Here is a 20059-nt window from a genome sequence, read left to right on the forward strand (position 1 = left end):
TAGTGACTACATGTTTATTGTTATTTTAAATCCTTGTTCAAAAAGAGCCTTACTCATTTAGGCTTTCTCCCCCGGCTCAACTGCGCGTCTTCAGCTTCTACTGGTTCTAATTTTCTCATTATTTCTTGGGCATATTCTGTATAATTAGCTCATTACCGATGCATTTTGCTTTCCACATTTTTATTAAAATAATAACAAAAATGTGTGCCTGTTAAAGCCAGCCGTTTAATTTACCAACTATTAAATATTTTTTATTTTTTTATTTTTGGTAGGCGGAGGCTAATCGACGGTACAGAGGTGATCGTAGAAACATACGATAAACACCGCAGCACGCACGTAGTCGGCGAGTCAGGGCGCCACAACTCCGAACAAGTTCCAGTCGGTCATCGTAACATCATCAATGACCTTGGTGTGATTCTCGTTTCACCGAACAGTGCGGCAGTTGCTACAGCGTCGCACGACGGCGTCATCAAAATATGGAAATAATTATACGGACAATTATTTTGTATCATGTGCGGCCATTTTGTATTTCTCGGATCATAATTCAGTTCACAATAATAATAGAAAAGAGAAATACTCAAAGGTATTACTTTACTCAAAAGCTTTTCACTTTATTACACATTATTTCAAAAACTAGGCTGTACAAATTTCGTCTCGGGCTGTTACATCTTGGGTCGAGTTTCTAATTTATGAAAATTCATCAAAAATTGTTCATAAAATTGTTTGGTTAGAGGCAGGGTAAACTTTTGGTAATTGTTGAAGACCATTATCATCACTTAGTGTATCCCAACATATGCATTGAATTATCAAACCTGTGAAAATATGGGCTCAATTGGTCATCAAAGTTGCAATAAATTAATGAAAGAAAAACCACCTTTGGTGAATGAAATTGTGTGTTTTCAGAAGCCTTTTCAGATGCCTGATGATGGCTTAAAGCCATTGGACCCTTTCGGTTCAGAAAAACAAATAAAAGTTCACAGATTTACAAATAACTTACAGGGTTTACAGAAGGCAATGGTGAAAGACTTCTCTTAAAATATTATTCCATGAAATGCTTTACTTTTTGAGAAAACAGCAAAACAATATAAATTCTCGTTAACGAGAATTACAGATTTATTTTAAACACATGTCATGACACGGCGAAACGCGCGGAAACAAGAGTGGGTTTTTCCGTTGTTTTCTCCCGACTCCGATGACCGATTGAGCCTAAATTTTCACAGGTTTGTTATTTGATATTGAAGTTGTGGTACACAAAGTGTGGGCCTTGGACAACACTGTCTACCGAAAGGGTCCAATGGCTTTAATGCCTGTAGTCTTTTCAAGATTCAAATTCAAAGTTTTGAGATGAAAAGTCATCTATTTCTCTAAAACTGGATTACTTTAAAGGGAGTCATTTCTAACAATGTTTTATGAAATTTTCAACTCTCAAGTGCCCTTTACCAAGTAAGTTTTTTGGTCATTAATTGTTGAAGTAATGACCGAAGGAATACCCTTCCTTTCACCCTTTTATTTGCTCATCATGAAAATCTTGTTCCAACAAAAAGTGTGGATAAAATATGTACATTTCATGAACAAAAGTAAAAAATAATGATCGTCACTAAAATGATATCACTATTGTGGGACCGCCCCAGTGGTACTTTATCTGATGGAGATTTTGTTAACTCAATGAAAAAGAATTGATTAAAATGATTACGTTGTTAAATCTGTGCTGTATTTCAGGGACATGTGATTATTATATTTGTACATATTCTAGCCAGTAATTGCCATGTACTGAAAGAAAAGCCGCAGAATTATCACAATAAATTATGGTAAACTGTATTGAGTACCAATGTGACTGTCGAGTCAATATTTTATTTGGGAACACCGAGAAGAGTTTATGTTTATGTTTAAGTCCAGCGCTGTTTCAATAAGGGAATCAATGTGTGTTGAATCTGTTTTCAACTAGTGGTTTAAATAATTTTACAGAGACGAAGGAGATGATGTGTGCGCCGCGCGTATCGCGTGATGTGTAACAACTGTTTCAGCAGTTGCTCTCGACCAATACGAAGGAATGAAGAGACCGTAAAAGCGCTGGTGAAAGCTTGCATGTCACGCCCATGTTATAACACTTTTTACTGGTGTTATATCATCCGTTCAAACAACACCTCGTGATGCCCTCTCGACCAATCAGAATGGATAAACTGTCTTAGGTATTTATGAATGTACAATAAAAAGTTTTTACTTTCTAATATTCACCCTTAAGAGACCAGCAGCCTGTACCACAATGCCTAAAACAGCTGGAAGTTTTGCCTTATTTCAGCTCAAACACGAGGATGAAAGAAAAGGTATTGAAACGAATTGACATTTTTCACCCTTTCCTGTGCAAACATAGAATCTCTATTCCATAAAAAAACCATGTATTACTATTCCTTAATAATTTTTCTGTCATCATTCCTAAATATATTGGGGCAAAAACAAAACCCAAGATAAGCAATGTCTGGATGTATAGTGATGATTATACAGAAATGAACCGTCTATAAAGGGTTTATGAGGAAAGTAGTTCAGAAGTAATTGTGGTCATATTTACTTATATATACCACTGAAGTTCATGTCGACTATGTTGATATTTCTTGACTTGTGGAATCCGCTCCTTGACATTCATTTTTTTACTTTGCTGACTTTGCCGCTGTGGAGAAGATAAAGATCTTTGTGTTAAACAAATCTATACTAAAGTTGTCTTGTATATATCACTATAATTAAGCACCGGCACGTTAAACCGGAGGTCGTTGGTTCAAATCCTGCTCTAGTCAATTTTTCTTGGTTCAACCCAAAATCATTCAAAAATGTACCCAGTCAAATCCTGCTCTAGTCAATTTTTCTTTGTTCAACCCAAAATCATTTAAAAATGTACCCAGTCAGTTTCCCTTGTGGTTTATTATTTGATATATAAAATAATTAATAATAATAATGGGTATTTATCTAGGCCTTTAACTAGATCAAAGCGTTTCACACCGAACCCTAGAACATATTACAGAAGTTAAACAGAAATAGAAAAGAGGAAGGTTTTGAGAAGTTTTTTTTGAATGGAAGAGAAAATTGAAGGGAACGCCAAGTCAAGAAATACAGTACATTTTTAAAAGTTGTAAACAAATAGCAAATACAGTTACAATATGACATCATTCAAATTCAAAAGAGAATAAAAAGACAATAACAAAATCATGCATCATCAATATGAATCATGGCAAAATATGAAATATTATATGTAGTAATGCATTTATAAAGTGATATTTTTCAAGAGATGGGAAAGGTACAAGGAAAAAAGTCAAAGGGTGCTAACAAATCTCAAATACAAACGACAATATAATGACAGAATTATACACAGCATATTCAAAGATCAAACCAATAGCAAGTACAGCAAAATATAATATCATCATCAATAAGAATGTTGACACAAATGAAATAATAACAACAGAAAATGCATTTATAAGGTGCTTCTACAAAGATATCAAAGCACTATAAAACAGAAAACGAAATACAAGGGCATCGTGAATAAGAAATGCTAGAATACAAAATACAAAAAACACAAATATAAGTACAAATTATTTGACTCTGATCAAGTTAGCTTTGCTCTGCTGAATTGAATCTGTCAAAACCAGAAGACAATTTCACAGGGCTACTTTACCGTAAGAAGATTTTTATGCTAACTATAGCAGAAAAATTTGCTTAAGCGTAAGTGTATTTCACAAGCAAGCAAGAAAACCAGCTGTTGCGCTCACCAGGATTTAGATTATTACGCCAATAATTTTCATACAGTAAGAACCCAAAGGTTAGCATTTGGGCTGGTAACCTATTTCTGCTAAGCAATACCATTCTGTGCTTAGCAAGGCTTTTTGTGCGTACAGGCCTTATGAAATCTGGCCCTGAGGATTTGAGAGAGGTAGCGGGATAAAAACTCACCTCTAATTTTCATTCTTGTCATAAAGCTGCTACTTTTGTTCTTTCGGAAACTTTCAAAGGGGTCGTTGATCTCCACGCCGACCCCTCGGTACATGTCCATCTTCTCTCTGACTTCACCCCCTGAGACTGGGTCTACAATACCCTGCTCTCTGGCACCGAGACCCTGTCCACCCCAACCTGCAATGAAACGGGTGATGGAAGATGTTTACAAGAAATATGTAATAACAATAATAACTGGTTTTTTAAAGGGCTTCTCAAAGTGCTTCCAACATTATTACCCCTGGTCACTGAGCCATTTAATTCATTCCTTTAACGGCAGTGGACACTATTGGTAATTACGCAAAATAATTATTAGCATAAAACCTTACTTGGTATCGAGTAATAGAGAGAGGTTGATAGTATTAAACATTGTGAGAAATGGCTCCCTCTGAAGTGGAGTACTTTTCGAGACCTCAAGTTTAGGATTTGAGGTCTCGAAATCAAGCATCACAAAGCACACAACTTCTTGAGACAGGGGCGTTTTTCTTTGACGACCGATTGAGCTCAAATTTTCACAGGTTTGTTATTTTATGCATATGTTGAGATACACCAACTGTGAAGACTCGTCTTTGACAATTACCAATAGTGTACACTGTCTTTAATCATCACAGCTCCCTGGGAGTAAACAACCTATGCAACAAATATGGTCTACTAAGCTAAATCAATCAACCATCTCTACCCTCACAGGTACCCGTTCACCCATGGGTGGAGAGAAGCAATTATAGTTTAATAAGTGTCACGAGCGGGACTCGAACCCACGCTGCTGATCAGAAACACCAGAGCTTGAGTTCAGTGCTCTAATCTGCTTAGCCACGACACCCTATATCTTGCGATCGATCGAACTAGTTGAAATTTCTTGGTATCCCTCAACACAGCCTTGAAATGAAGAGTGTGCAAGGTGACCTAAGTTGGAACTCTGTAAATAAGGGAATCAATGTGTGGTGAAGAGGTTTTCAACTAGTGGTTTAATCCCAACGAGGCCTGGTTCTTGATAATTTTAGTGAGACTGTCTGAGGTATTCATGAATGGAGGGTACATCAAACATTATAATGGCTGCACTGGGTATAAACTCAAAAAAAAAGGGAAATATTAGACTTACCCATTTTCTTCATGAGTTGGGCACCCTTGTTTTCTTCCCCTAGCCTTGTGTTTGCATCAGTCTGGTAAAATGGTTGTCTGTTGAAAAAGAAAATCAAGCGATACAATTATCTGAATCTAAAAAGAAGTAATATTCATCAAGCTTTAACAAGGACGTTGCTACCTAACTTGCTTTATTTCGGGTTTATCTGGGGTTTATGTTGTGGGATATGGGGGAGGGCTGCAGAAGAACAGAGTTTGACAAAAATGAAACGATAAAATATATTAAAAAGATGCTATGTCTGATTTTTGGCCGATTTGACCCAGAAATTTTGATTAAAATTCAATAGGTATTTTGATGGGGGTCAAGGAAGTTACAAGCTTTCATTCGAGCCATTGCTCGAAAAAGTCCGCCAATTATTAGCAGCAGTGAAATAAAGTGCTCAAAATTAGTTTTTGTCGGGATCTCGACAACACATCACGTGACCAATTCTTATGTGTTTCATAAGAAATGTTTTAAATTTTTGTCATGGTTCCTGACCATTAAAAGTAAAAGTTAAACTTTTTTTCGTTAGAGCGGGTGACACTCTTTGAAATACCATTCACTCAAAAAAAATCTATTTTTTAATGTTTGGGGCCAAAAATCTGACACAGCGTCTTTAAAACAGATCATAGGCAAGTTTTGAGTAAAGACTTGAAGGTCACAATAGATGCTGCTTCCTTGATAAGGCAGCAAGTTATTTCACGATTCAGGGGGTAACAACAAAGAAATTAACTGTCCCCAGCCTTTTTTTTTTTAGAATCGCAGAACAATCAGCCGAATATAAAACTTGCTACATTTTGAGTTTGTGTTGAAGAGATGTCAGGGAGGGAGTGATGGCGTGATAAAATATTCACTTCGGCATGTGCAGGGAACATTTATAAAGTTTCAACTACAAACAAATAAAAGAAACATTCCCCCCTTCAAATAAACAACTATCAGTGGTTTCCCATACCTTCCGGATGAAAAACACAAACAAGAAATCTGTTTCACTCTTGATTTATAAATTTCAGAATCAAAACCACAACACAAATCCAAACTGGCGTATTAAGACCAAACTAACAATCGTAAGAACTTACACTCCATAATCTGGTGAAGGACTACGTGTTTTCTCTCGACGTCTCCTAGGTGGAGGTGTCCGTGACCTTGACCTGTTCCTCCTCCTTGGGGGCGGAGACTCGGAGGTGCTTCTCCGTCTGTAAGAAGAGGGCGGCGATCTTGAGCGGGACCGTGAGTGGGATCGTCGCCTGCGGGCGGGGGATTTGGATTGCCCAGGTGAGGGTGATGCTGATCTTGAACGAGATCTGAAAGAAAATAATAGCAATGACTTAATGAAAAGAACATTTTCAAAACAAAAAAGCTTCTGGTTTCATTCCTATTTTGTTTACAAACGAAAATAATTAATAATAACTTATTAACCTTTATAGCAGAAGTTCCAATATAATTTTGTTCAACTTGGCTGAACAATAAAATATTCATAGAAATACAAGAAAATACAAAATAAAAATAAACCCATACACGCTATTACACACATTAAAATGTGTAAAGGAAATGGCAATAAAATTACCTAAAAGATAATTATTGAGAAGCAATAATGACAAACTCCTTACCTGTATCTGCGCTTGGTGCGTACAGATTCTTCCTCTCGTACCGGAGACGGTGATCGCGATGAGGAGCTGTCCCGTCTGATTGGGGAGGGGATGTGAACCTTCCTCTGTAGTCCTTCTCTCTCCAGTCGGTCCTTCTTCAGTTTGGAATACTTTTGCTTTGCCTTGAAGAATTCAAACAGACCATTTTGCTCCCACCCTTCACTGCAAGAAGAAAGAAAGACAAAAAATCAGGGTGTGCCATTAAAGGCACGGACAACTTTGGTAATTACTCAAAATAATCAGCATGAAAACTTACTTGGTAATGAGTAATAGAGAGCTGTTGGTAGTATAAAACATTGTGAGAAACAACTCCCTCTGAAGTCACGTAGTTTTTGAGAAAGAGGTAATTTCTCACTCAAATATTTGAATCTGAAAAAGACTTCAGGCATGAAGCTTTTTATTCAGGTATGCAAGTGTGCAACAAGGGTGTTTTTTCTTTCATTATTCTCTTGCAACAACTATGACTAATCGAGCCGAAATTTTCACAAATTTGTTATTTTATGCATGTTGAGATACACCATGTACATGTACATACGAATACTGGTCTTTGACGATTTCAAAACATGTCCAGTGCCTTTAACTTTTGTCAGTGACTAGCCGGAGGGACCTGGGGTGGATTTCACAAAGAGTTAGGGCTAGTCTTATCTCGAGTTAGGACCAGTTACTCATCCTAACTTAGGACTATCCATGCAATTTGTATATCTCCTAGGACTAGTCCTAAGTTAGGACTAGTCCTAACTCTTAGGACTAGTCCTAACTCTTTGTGAAATCGACCCCAGTTCACTTTACCCGTCAGCTTCTGCACTGCTATATTGCATATTAAAGACAATGGACACTATTGGTAATTGTCAAAGACTAGCCTTCACAGTTGGTGTATCTCAACATATGTATGAAAAAACAAACCTGTGAAAATTTGAGCTCAATCGGTCATCGAACTTGTGAGATAATAATGAAAGAAAAAAACCACCCTTGTCACATGAAGTTGTGTGCGTTTATAGATGGTTGATTTTGAGACCTCAAATTCTAAACTTGAGGTCTCGAAATCAAATTCGTGGAAAATTACTTCTTTCTCGAAAACTACCTCACTTCAGAGGGAGCCGTTTCTCACAATGTTTTATACCATCAACCTCTCCCCATTACTTGGCATAAAGAAAGGTTTTATGGTAATAATTATTTTGTGAAATTACCAATAGTGTCCACTGCCTTTAAGAAGGGTTGCTTTTCAACACTGAACTAGCCAGCCAGACCGCTTGGTCCTTACCTGTTCCTAGGAGCTTCCCTCGATGGTGGGGCGTAGAATGCCTCTACAGCGGCCAGGAGGCGATTGCTTGGGGGCTGGGGAGGGGGCAGGCGGATCATATCAGGATCCAGCGGCTCGTACTCAGTGTCTTCAAGCTAAGAGGAGATGATGAGGAAAGCATTAAATGAGTTCCAAGTACATTGGTTTTAAAGCCATTGGACACTTTCGGAACAGAAACAAAATAAAAGTTCACAGATTTACAAATAACTTACAGGGTTTACAGAATGTAACATTGAAAGACTTCTCTTGAAATATTGTTCCATGAAATGCTTTACTTTTTGAGAAAACATTAAAACAATATCAATTCTCGATATCGAGAATTACGGATTTATTTTAAACACATGTCATGACACGGCGAAACGTGCGGAAACAAGGGTAGGTTTTCCCGTTATTTTCTCCCGACTCCGATGACCGATTGAGCCTAAATTTCCACAGGTTTGTTATTTTATATAGAAGTTGTGATACATGTAGTGTGGGCCTTGGACAATACTGTTTACCGAAAGTGTCCAATGGCTTTAAAGTTAAAGGGTTTTGATAGCTTTTGTAGATCAAGTTTTGGCAATGACATGAATCCCTACTCATTGTGAATGAAGATGTATGTAATATAATTTACCTGTAGAAGGTTCAGGTACATTAGTCGTCAAGTCTTTTTGAAAAAAACAGGGAAATTCACAGAGCAATATTTTCTAGGAGAGTCGTGTAAATCCGATGTACATGCTAAAATAAGCAGCTCTATGAAATTGTGATAATATCCAACAGACTCTTATCTTAAAGCCATTGGACCCTTTCGGTACAGAAAAAAAAAGTTCACAGATTTTCAAATAACTTAGAGGGTTTACAGAAGGTAGTGGTGAAAGACTTCTCTTGAAATATTAGTCCATGAAAAGCTTTACTTTTTGAGAAAACAGCAAAACAATATCAATTCTCGATAGCGAGAATTACAGATTTATTTTAAACACATGTCATGACACGGTGAAACGTGCGGATACAAGGATGGGTTTATCCCGTTATTTTCTCCCGACTCCGATGACCGATTGAGCCTAAATTTCCACAGGTTTGTTATTTTATATAGAAGTTGTGATACACGAAGTGTGGGCCTTGAAAATACTGTTTACCGAAAGGGTCTAATGGCTTTAAAGCAGAAAATATTGCTTAAAACATTTTTATGCTAAGCAACAATAAGCAGGATACTAGTCACAGACTGTACATAATAAGGCATTTTGGCTGGTAACTACATTCTGCTAAGCATAATGTTGTTGTACTTAGCAATTTTTCCTGCATATGCAGGTCTAAGAAATTTAGCCCAGGCTTCGACATCATAGGCTGTATCCGAATTGGCGTCTACAGCTTCGGCTATGGCTGCTGCTAAGGGTGCTGCTACGGACGTCCTATACCTCAACACATGTTGGCACGGCAATCTAGCCGTAGCCGTAGCTGTAGCCGCCAATTCGAACATAGCCTTACCTTGACAAGTGGAGCCATCAGTCCAGCTGGCAGGTCAAAGTACGGCACCATGGGCATCAACGAGGGGTCGTTCGGATCTAGAGGCATGATTTCCATATCAGGGGGTGGCCGGTTGAAGTCCGGGGGGAAGTCCATGAATCCCGGAGGAGGCTTTGAGAAGTCTGGCATGGGTGGCAGTGCGCCGTGGGCATTGGGTGGGGGCATCATGTGCAGGGGTGGCATACCAGGCTGAGGTGGGGGGAAAGTCGGGGGCATACCTGCAAGACAAAAAGAGAGCATGAATATTAAAACATTTTCCTATTTGGATGGATGGTGTTATCTACACTTTTTTTTTGTATCTGAGCAACAAGGCGATCTTTCTAGCCAGGGAACATTAGATTAACTTTTATTGCAATATGACACCTGGGCCCACTTTCATAGAGGTGCTAAAGCAGAACATATAACTTAAAAACTCTCTGCTAAGCAAAAATGAGCAAGATACCAACCATGCCAACCACAAATGATACATGTGTAATGGTAGTTTGGCTGGTAACCTTATTCTGGTAAGAGAAATTTTATGCTAAGCATTTGTTGTACTTAAGCAGCTCTATAATATTGGGCCCAGGCCCCTGCTCATTTCTTTCAGAAATTTGCAAAGCAGAACTTTCTGCTAAACCTAAACAGCTTAACGATTGATATCTAGAAAAATATTACACAATATTAGGGTGTCTTTGTGAATTATTTAGTATAATACCTGGCTGGAATGGTGGTCTATGTATCCCCACAAATCCAGGAGGAGGGATAGAAGGGTCGAAGTTTGGGAACATGTTGGCGATGGTGTCAAGCGGAACTGTTGGTTAAAAAATTAAACAAAACTTAGTGTAAAAATAAAAGGAGGTACAACTTTTCTCAATTTAACACTTAAAGACACCGGACACTATTGGTAATTGTTAAAGACCAGTGTTCTCACTTGGTGTATCTCAACAAATGCATTAAATAACAAACCTGTGAAAATTTGGGCACAATTGGTCGTCGAAGTTGCGAGATAAAAATGAATGAAAAAAAACCCCTTGTCACACGGATGCTTGATTTCGAGACCCTAAAATCTAATTCTGAGGTCTCGAAATCAAATTCGTGGAAAATTCTCACAAGGTTTTATACTATCAACAGCTCTCCATTGCTCGTTACAAAGTAAGGTTTTATGCTAATAAATATTTTGAGCAATTACCAATAGTGTCCACTGCCTTTAATGATGCATTACTTAAATTGATGATAGGCATGGAATTGCAAGGAGGTCATGACCTCTGTTGCCCTGGTCTTAGCCTTGGTGCCCCTTCAAATGTGTCCCATTCATCCACTGTACTTAAATCTACGGTCACACAACACCACCGTGTTTGGATTTTAGACAAGATTGGTATACCAGACCTGCCAACCTTGTAATTTTTTTTTGAGTACCACTATCGCAGCGGCATAAACATAATCGCCCAGTGCACAACGAAATATGGCACAATGCTTACGGTCAGTCAGCACTCTCTTTTTTCCGGGTAGAGGAGTACTTTTTCCCCCATCACTGACACTTCGCCTTCGATCGGCGTCCATGTTGCATAGTATATAAATACACGGCGACGCCGAACGAATTCGAGCCGAACACGTGTGTTGTGTGCACGTACATGTACAATAAAGCCACTTATACATGTACCTGGCCAAAACAATTGTTTTTGACTAATAATAATAATAATAACCCGTTTTTATATAGCGCTTTTCACACCCGAAGGGCGTCCCAAAGCGCTTCACATTATTACCCCTGGTCACTGGGCCTTCAATCATTTCTTAAACCATCTCAGCTCCCTGGTGGGGAGTATGCAGCCTGTGCAACATTAGTTATGCGCTACTTGGCTAAATCAATCACAAGAACCATCTCTGCCTTCACAGGTACCCATTTACCCCTGGGTGGAGAGAAGCAATTATAGTAAAGTGTCTTGCTCAGGGACACAAGTGTCACGACCGGGATTCGAACCCACACTCTGCTGAACAGAAGCATCAGAGCTTGAGTTCGGTGCTCTTATCCGCTTGGCCATGACAACCCAATTCCTCAATCTTTTGCAATCACACAACTTCCGAAATAGCGTTTTGAAGGGTAATCTTGAAGCAGAATGAATGAGCTTCAAATGTTAAAAACAAAATTAAAAATTTTTTGAATGAGATATCGCCCAACTCACAAGGCCGGTTGGCCACTTCAAGATGAGGACTACACTTAACTGATTTGGACTATCGACCCAAATCAACCGTCACAAGGGGCACGTCGCCACCTACTCCCTGCGGCTGAAACAGGGTTAACCCCATCACAGTCCATACAGATGTTGGCATGGTTAAAATCTACTAGGAGCCCCGCTGGTAGAGCAGCATGCAATAACTTCCCAACTTCCCAAGAGCACAATATGTGTTGATGGTAAACCACTCATCTTATATAGCGCCCTCTATTGACAGTGTATAAAGCAACTCATGTATACAAAGCATTACTACACTGAACATGACCCAAAGAGCTCTTAAACAAGTCAAGTAGTCATTGCCTCTTTCCTTTGAGTCTCAATCTAATGAACCCATAACAATTTGCACTGTTTTTATTTTGTATAAAAACTCACCTTGTGGAAGTCCAGCACCAGGAGGCATACCAGCTCCTGGAGGTACTGCTGCACCCGCTGGTGGCTTCATTATAGGCATTCCGGGTCCTCCTAAGACAATAACAATGGAACCAACATGCTTTTATTACAAACTCGTTCTCTTCCAAATTATACTGTCTTATAGTTAGAAATTAATCAGGTGAGGTTTGTTTTGTATCTACATTTTTAAGGTCACTGGACACCTTTGGTAATTGTCAAAGACAAGTTTTCCCACTTAGTTTATCCCACCATGTGCATGTGAAAATTGATCATCGAAGTTGCAAGACAACAATGAAAGAAAAAACACCCTTGTTACACAAATTTGTGGGCTTTCAGAAGCCTAAACAAAAGGCTTCAGGCCTGAAGTCTTTAATATTTAAATGAGAAATTACCTCTTTCTAAAAAAATAAAATGTTACTTCAGAGGGAGCAGTTTCTCACAATGTTTTATACTATCAACAGCTCTCCATTACTCATTACCAAGTAAGTTTTTATGCTAACGATTCTTTGAGTAATTACCAATAGTGTCCAGTGCCTTTAAAGTGAGTTCTGGTTGGAGATTTACTTACCCATAATTGGCATGCTGGCCATCGTAGGGGGCATATTCACCCCACCAGGTATAGAGGATAGGGCTTTGCCTACATCAGGAAGCTGCTGAGAACTGCTCAGGGAATCTACATCTTCTGACTTCTGGGTGGGGAACAAACAATTATAATAACTTACACATAAAGTTAAAGAAAATAAATGTAGCCATTTCATTGTTAAGCCACATTCATAAATACCTCAGACAGTTTCGCTATTCCTATTGGTGGAGAGCGCGTGGGTGTGTATAAACCTTTGTTTATGACCAGTTAAAAGTGTTAATTCATGAGCGTGACACGTGACCTTGCACCTGTTCTTATAAGACAGTTTCTTCATTCCTATTGGTCGAGAGCAACGGCTGAAACAGTTGTGCCACATCACGCGATACGCTCGATGCGCACAGCATTCCCTTATAAGGAGTTGTTTACCCGAAGGCGGCGGAGGGCTTTACCATTTCATAGCTGGAGGGGTGTTGTGTTGAAAGAAATCATTTGACAATTATAATTTTTGCATTTATTTTACTTTTTGACCAAAAAGTGATGATGTTTTACACCGAAAAGGTATTTATGAATGGGAATTAAAGTGTGTTGAATCGGTTTTCAACTAGTGGTGTAAACCCGCCGAGGCCTGGTTCTTTATAATTTACCTCGACTTCGTCTCGGTAAAATTATCAAGAACCAGGCCTCATTGGGATTAAACCACTAGTTGAAAACCTCTTCACCACACACTGATTCCCTTATTTTTTTCAGGGTGTCCCCTGCTTCCAAACGCAACCTGACCAAGACACAGACCCGTACCAACCTGTGCGTCTTTGGAATCACTGTCATCCTCCTCTGCCTTCAACTTCTCCTGTTGCGCATCCAGGAGACGAAGCATAGATGTGACATGATCCACAAACTCCTGGTGCTGCTTCTGAAGACTCGACATCTGCTCCTGGATGTTCTCTGTCACGTTGTTCACAACTTCTGCAAACTCCTCCAGTTGCTTTGCCTGTGAACAAATAAGAATCAGGGGTTGATGTCTTGACAACAGGGCCCAATTTCATGGCTCTGCTTACCGTAAGCACAGAATCGGCGCTTGCGGAAGCACGGAATTCTGTGCTTACGGCAAGCGTATTTCACGGGTTAGCGGCGAATTTTGGCTTCTGCGCGTGCGTACTTCACGTTACTAGGCATTCTATGCTTACAAGGCTAGCGCAGAAATTCGGCGCTTGCACTTAAGCGGGGAATCGCGATCGTAAGGGCAGAATTCGGCGGTAAGCAGAGCCATGAAATTGGGCCCAGATGTGTACTTCTAAATACCTAGAAAAATAGAGGATCAGTAAAGGCCATACTTTGAGATTGAGATGCAGGGCTGAAATTTGGGGAACGAATCCACAAGACTGGAGGGCTTGTAGCTCAAAATCTTTAATGGACCACAACCAAGACCCAGACCCAGAACTAGACCCAGATCCTGACGAAGACTAGAGCAAGCTAGTTGAAACGTTGAGACCAATTTAAGAACTGACTCCGCGATAGTACAACTAATCACAATCCTATAAGCTAAAGTAGTAGTCCCAGCCTATTTTTATACCTGCCGCCCGGGTAGCACTTAAAAAGCAGGACAGTTCTTTTCAGAACTGAGAAGTCTCCCGATCATCTGATAAATCTACTCCGCGGTAGTAGAATAAAGAAAGACTGTTCTCTAAGAACAAACCTACACATGGTGTTACCGCACACCAAATATACATTAGTATCTTAAAAAATTCACATTTGTTCGTAGAACAGGCACTACAAGAAGATTTATCTCATTTGTGTTGGTACTCATTGAACAATATTTATATTTATCAGTTTGAATTTAAATTGCAGTGAGGTGTTTGTTAAAATAACACAAGACCACTGGACTTGTACGGTCAAAGGTTTACTCGCTTGTCTAATTTTCGAGCTCTAGGATGGTCGAGGGACAGACGTGGAAACTACTTACTTGGAAGGCTGCCAGTGACTCTTTGGGGGTCTTGAGTTCTTTCATCACGCTGGCCTCAAAATAGTTGTTGGACTCCCACAGGTGAAGTACCTGCAGATTGACATTAAAACAATCACTCTACACTTCAGAAACAATCATAACAAAGATTACAATTCCTTTGCAAAACAATACCTTTTGATTACCTAATAATCTTAGGCATCTCAAATCATACAGCTCTATGAAATAAGGGTGTTGTTTTCTTTCATTATTTTATTTGAAAGATGACAGCCTATTTAGCCTAAACTTTCACAGGTTTGTTATTAATGCATATGAACTGTTTTATGTAAAGGCAATTCAATTTTCGTGGAAATAAACTGTGCTGGACAATATTTTACCTGGTCGATAGATTGAGTTACAATGTTTATTTAAAAGTATTCATAGAGGGACAAAAATAATACCTTGTTGAGTTTTTGTTTTTCTCCATCGTCAGCACTCAGATAAGTTGAGCAGAAGGTAGGCGCTACTATGTTCCCTAAAGCTGTCTGAAGTTCTTCGGATCCTCTCCTCACACTGTTGATAAAATATTTACTCTCTCTCAGTCGACTTGATTACAGTTTTATTTTAAAGGGAAAGTAAACCTTTGGTTTTTGGAACAGTTGATTGTTTTAAAGACAGTGGACACTATTGGTAATTGTCAAAGGCCAGTCTTCTCACTTTGTGTATCTAAACGTATGCATCAAATAACAAACTTGTGAAAATTTGAGCTCAATTGGTCATCGAAGTTGCGAGATATGAATGAAATAAAAAACACCCTTAGTCACACGAAGTTGTGTGCTTTCAGATGCGGGACCTCAAATTCTAAACTTGAGGTCTCGAAATCAAATTCGTTGAAAATTACTTCTTTCTCAAAAAATACGTCACTTCAGAGGGAGCCATTTCTCACAATGTTTTTTACTATCAACCTCTCCCCATTACTCGTTACCAAGTGAGGTTTTATGATAATAGCTATTTTGAGTAATTACCAAAAGTGTCCACTGCCTTTAAACCTTTATAAGGTGGATGGGTACAATAAAACTATTAAATTTTGTTTTTCTTTTTTCAAAAGGCGAACGCTTTTTTCTTTGCAACCATACATGATTGGCAACTCGCCTAATCAAAATGTGCCAGACTATTTAAGGCACGACTAGTCAAGTAGTAAATTTCACTAGTTGCCCAGGCTTACCAGTGATGGTTGACGTCGTTGATGAGGTAGATAAGATGCAGCTTGGTCTCAAAGGGCGTGTCCTTGGGAATGATCTTATGAAGGATGTAAAGGGTTATCAGCTGACAGTGCTCGTCTGTCTTGGCCGTAGAGAATATCCACTGTTTCCCATTCTGAAAATTAATCAAAGACAACATTAATCCTTTGTCAAATTTAAATTGTGAGATAAACAAAAAAACAGTCTGTCCTGTACCAACATGGCTCATTAGGCAAGTGTTTATATCTAGTTTCATTGGTATTCAAATCAATATTTTGGCAGTCAAGGCCGCCCATACTTTTGCCAACAAGCAGTCATCTGCTCAGAGGAGAAAAAAAAAAAAAAAAACTAACAGCAGAAAGGACCTATTATGCCTACACCACAATAAGGAATACGTTGTTTCTCCTCTGAGGCGACTGGGTCTTTCTAAGTCCTTTCTGCTCTGAGGCGACTGGGTCTAAAGGACTTCAGTCGGCTCAGAGCAGAAATGACTTAGAAAGACCCAGTCGCCTCAGAGCAGAAATGACAAAGAAAGACCCAGTCGGCTCAGACCAGAAATGACTTAGAAAGACCCAGTCGCCTCAGAGCAGAAAGGACTTAGAAAGACCCGGTCGCCTCAGAGCAGAAATGACTTAGAAAGACCCAGTTGGCTCAGAGCAGAAATGACTTAGAAAGACCCAGTCGCCTCAGAGCAGAAATGACAAAGAAAGACCCAGTCGGCTCAGACCAGAAAGGACTTAGAAAGACCCAGTCGCCTCAGAGCAGAAAGGACTTAGAAAGACCCAGTCGCCTCAGAGCAGAAAGGACTTAGAAAGACCCAGTCGCCTCAGAGCAGAAAGGACTTAGAAAGACCCAGTCGCCTCAGAGCAGAAAGGACTTAGAAAGACCCAGTCGCCTCAGAGCAGAAAGGACTTAGAAAGACCCAGTCGCCTCAGAGCAGAAAGGACTTAGAAAGACCCAGTCGCCTCAGAGCAAAAATGACTTAGAAAGACCCAGTCTGTCATAGCAAAAATGACTTAGAAAGACCCAGTCTGCTCAGAGCAGAAAGGACTTAGAAAGACCCAGACTCCTCAGACCAGAAATGAGGCGGCTGGGTCTTTCTTAGTCATTTCTGCTCTGAGGCGACTGGGTCTTTCTTAGTCATTTCTGCTCTGAGGCGACTGGGTCTTTCTAAGTCTCACAAGTCGTTCTGCTATATAGCGGATAAGCATTGACAACACAACAGAATAGTCTGCACAGTGATTGGATTTGAGACCAAATGTCTTACCGCTATTGCGTCCTTTGTGCATGACTCAATGATGGCCTGTAGTCTTGTTTCAAGCTCACTAATGTCAACATCAAGGTCTTTGGCAATCATCTGAACCTTCTCCTCCCTGGCTGTTATTAGCCCCAGCTCAATCTGCTCCTGTCAGGTGGAAACAAGAAAATAATAATAATATTACTATTTATAAAACGCCTTTTACAAAAGTTTCAAAGCGCTGTACAATAGCATTACAAATTAACACAAACTATAGTAACTTAGCATAAAAGCAAATGATTTTTTAACATGGCTTTGAAGGAATCATGAGACGATGCCTGATGGATGTGAAGAGGTAGATTGTTTCATAATGTTGGACAAGCACAAATTAATAGGAAGTAGAAGAAGATCATAGATTCTAAATGCTGTAGGCTTTATTTGAAATAAGGTTCTAAAGATAAGTAGCATAGGTATAGACCTTCTCGGAATTTAAAATCAAGGAGATATTTGAATTGGATTCACTTGTTAATGGGAAGTCAGGACATGGACTGGAGATGACAACAGACAAGCCAGAAGGATTAGCAACCAAGAACAAGGAAGAGGAAACAAAAAAAAGTGGAGAGACGATATCACATTCTACTAGGGTACAACATGGATAGCAAAGGCACAAGACAGAGGAAAATGGTGAACACATGAAGAGGGCTACTTTCTGGATGGACACGGCCTAGGCAAGGTAGGGTTAGTCAGCAACTTAGATTTCAATAAACCAATACGCCCTCAGGGGCTGTGCAGAGTTGATTGAAAATCAAATATCTTACTTGTTGTTGGGCGACAAAAGATTCATGCTGTTTGCGTAGATTCTCCTCGCTCTCCTTGATCTGTTCCTGCATGTGCTCTCGCTCCCTCTGTACCAGCTGTTCCTTCTGCAGCCTGTCCTGTTTATCCCTCTGTTCTTTCAACAGCAGTGCCTGTTTCTCCTTCTCGGCGTTGAGCTGCTGCTGCAGTTGCTGCTGTTGTATTTGGAGCTGCTGTTGCTGCTGCTCTAACGACACACCATGATGAGGTATCTGCTGCTGCGGCGGCATCTGGGGCTGTGCCTGCTGCGGCGGGGGAGCATGGTGCTGCTGCTGCTGCCAAGGAGAACTACTGATTGTTGGAATGGACTGAGGAGGTTGCTGCATCTGTGGAGGCGGAGCCATCGATGGAGGAGGGTGCTGGGGAGGTCCTTGCTGCTGCTGCTGCCATGGCGCTGACTGGATGGACTGTTGGGTTATGACGTCTTGAATTATAGCCTGTTGATGGGCCAGTTTCTCTTTACGTTGACGGATAACTAATGTAAGAAAACAGGATGGTAAATATTGCGTCAGGTGTCATCAGAAGGTTTTTAAATTTCCTTTCTCCGATAATTTTAAAATGAAGCATTAAAAGGAAATAAATATCAAAAAACGCAAAAGGACAACATTTAGGTATGGGTGAAGCATAAAATGCTTTTGTGCGGGCACAGACACAAACATGACATGACGAAACATCATCACTTACACTGTTGCTCGGTTGCTACTTTGCACTGGTAGTAGTTGAAATATTCGCCGCCATAAAGAAAGTTAAATTTAGGGTTGTTCATCTGCTTGTGTTTGGTCATCTTCTCAAATTCCGGTCCATTGCGAGCGACAAAGTTGGCCAACTTGTCGATAATGTTCTTCAGCTCAGGATCTGCAAAATGAGTTAAAGCACAGGTTACAGTTTGTAGCTAGAGGTAGAATTTTACCTACTGTTTAAAACAAAACTAACTAAAGAACAAAGAATGAAATGCAGTCAACGATGAATTTTACCTACTGTTTAAAACAAAACTAACTAAAGAACAAAGAATGAAATGCAGTCAACGATGAATTTTACCTACTGTTTAAAACAAAACTAACTAAAGAACAAAGAATGAAATGCAGTCAACGAATATGATGACTGACGAGTGACGTTGCATGATTGATTGAAACTTGTTGAAATAGTTTTTGTCATTTAATATTACAGGCCAGGTTAAACAATGCCCGCACTCAAAAATGCAATTGATATTGATAGGGCCTAAGGCCATGAGAATGAAAATGATAGATTTGCGTCCACAGTACGCATGCTCTGAAAGCGGAGTAACTATAGAAAACAGGGCCACACAGGGCGACAGCCCTAACCCTAATGGCCTAACCCTAATGGCCTAACCCTAACCCTAATCCTGGAGTGGCCCTGTATTCTATAATTGTACCCTGAAAGCTACCGCCGAAAAATTTCATTATCTTCACAAAATTTCATTATTTTCACCAAAAAGACTAACTGCATTACAAATTTTCAAATTTCAAATCATCAAACATTGGTAAAAGCATTTTACTAGTAGTATATACAGGGGTTTCCCTTAATTTTTGCTTCAATTTCAATCGCCAGCCGGGCGATTCAACCAAAATTGTTGATCGCCCGCAGGTTTTTTCACTAGCCTGCATGTATTGATACACAAAAAAAAAATTTTTTCAACATGGAAGTGAAGTCTTTAAAATATCGTTTTTGGACGATTTTACCTCTTTTTTTCACAAAAAATAAAAAGAAGACTCTGCTAGTCTGATTCTGTCTTTGGTCGAAATAAATGTAGGATTGTAGTGGGTCATGCTGTAGGTCGAGTTATCCAATCAACATACATTATTTATTTTAGGGAAGCCTGCTGAAGCAGCAGACGAAAGAAAATGAACCGAGAATCGACAGGTAAATGAATAAACAAGAGAAATTAGTCAAGTTGTACACATTACCGTCAGGTTGTTGGGGTAGAGTATCCATAGCAGTATCTTACGAACATGTGAGCTTTACCATAAATGTAATATTTGAGCCAAAAGTTGACACACTTCGCGCTTTTCTACACCGTTCATGTGTATTCCGTGGACATCTGC

At 39.5% G+C, this 20059-nt stretch overlaps 2 protein-coding genes across 3 annotated transcripts in view; one reads left to right on the forward strand and one right to left on the reverse strand.

Moving 5' to 3' along the window:
* Positions 1-1816, forward strand: part of LOC139945912 (phosphoinositide 3-kinase regulatory subunit 4-like) — a 30340-nt gene extending 28524 nt beyond the window's left edge. Inside the window, exon 30 of the mRNA XM_071943428.1 lies at positions 273-1816. Coding sequence (XP_071799529.1) covers positions 273-486 — 214 coding nt within the window. The 3' untranslated portion in view covers positions 487-1816. The remainder of the gene's footprint in view (positions 1-272) is intronic.
* On the reverse strand, positions 587-20049 carry LOC139945913 (calcium homeostasis endoplasmic reticulum protein-like). 2 transcript variants are annotated; one of them, XM_071943430.1, is made up of 18 exons: positions 19922-20049; positions 18681-18851; positions 17960-18471; positions 17172-17309; positions 15889-16040; positions 15125-15236; positions 14688-14777; positions 13527-13715; positions 12713-12830; positions 12127-12216; positions 10239-10334; positions 9506-9762; positions 8003-8136; positions 6703-6903; positions 6172-6396; positions 5075-5151; positions 3937-4113; positions 587-2665 (listed from the first exon to the last, which is right to left on the reverse strand). In XM_071943430.1, the coding sequence occupies exons 1-18, from the start codon at positions 19947-19949 to the stop codon at positions 2646-2648; spliced, it is 2787 nt and encodes a 928-aa protein (XP_071799531.1). In that variant the 5' UTR covers positions 19950-20049; the 3' UTR covers positions 587-2645. The 2 variants fall into 2 exon arrangements, with proteins under 2 accessions (XP_071799531.1, XP_071799530.1); XM_071943429.1 differs by having other exon boundaries at positions 12713-12833.
* Positions 20050-20059: the final 10 nt, after the last annotated feature.

The sequence above is a fragment of the Asterias amurensis genome, chromosome 13, assembly GCF_032118995.1.
Source record: "Asterias amurensis chromosome 13, ASM3211899v1".
Lineage (NCBI taxonomy): Eukaryota > Metazoa > Echinodermata > Asteroidea > Forcipulatida > Asteriidae > Asterias > Asterias amurensis.

Bases quoted from the DNA above. Each gene is read 5' to 3' on its own strand.
- LOC139945913 (XM_071943429.1), bottom strand. From the start codon at position 19,949: ATGGATACTCTACCCCAACAACCTGACG. The intron at 18,472-18,680 runs GTAAGTGATGAT...TTCTTACATTAG, and splicing joins AGTAGCAACCGAGCAACAGT to TTATCCGTCAACGTAAAGAG. The intron at 9,763-10,238 runs GTATTATACTAA...TTTGTCTTGCAG, and splicing joins TAGACCACCATTCCAGCCAG to GTATGCCCCCGACTTTCCCC.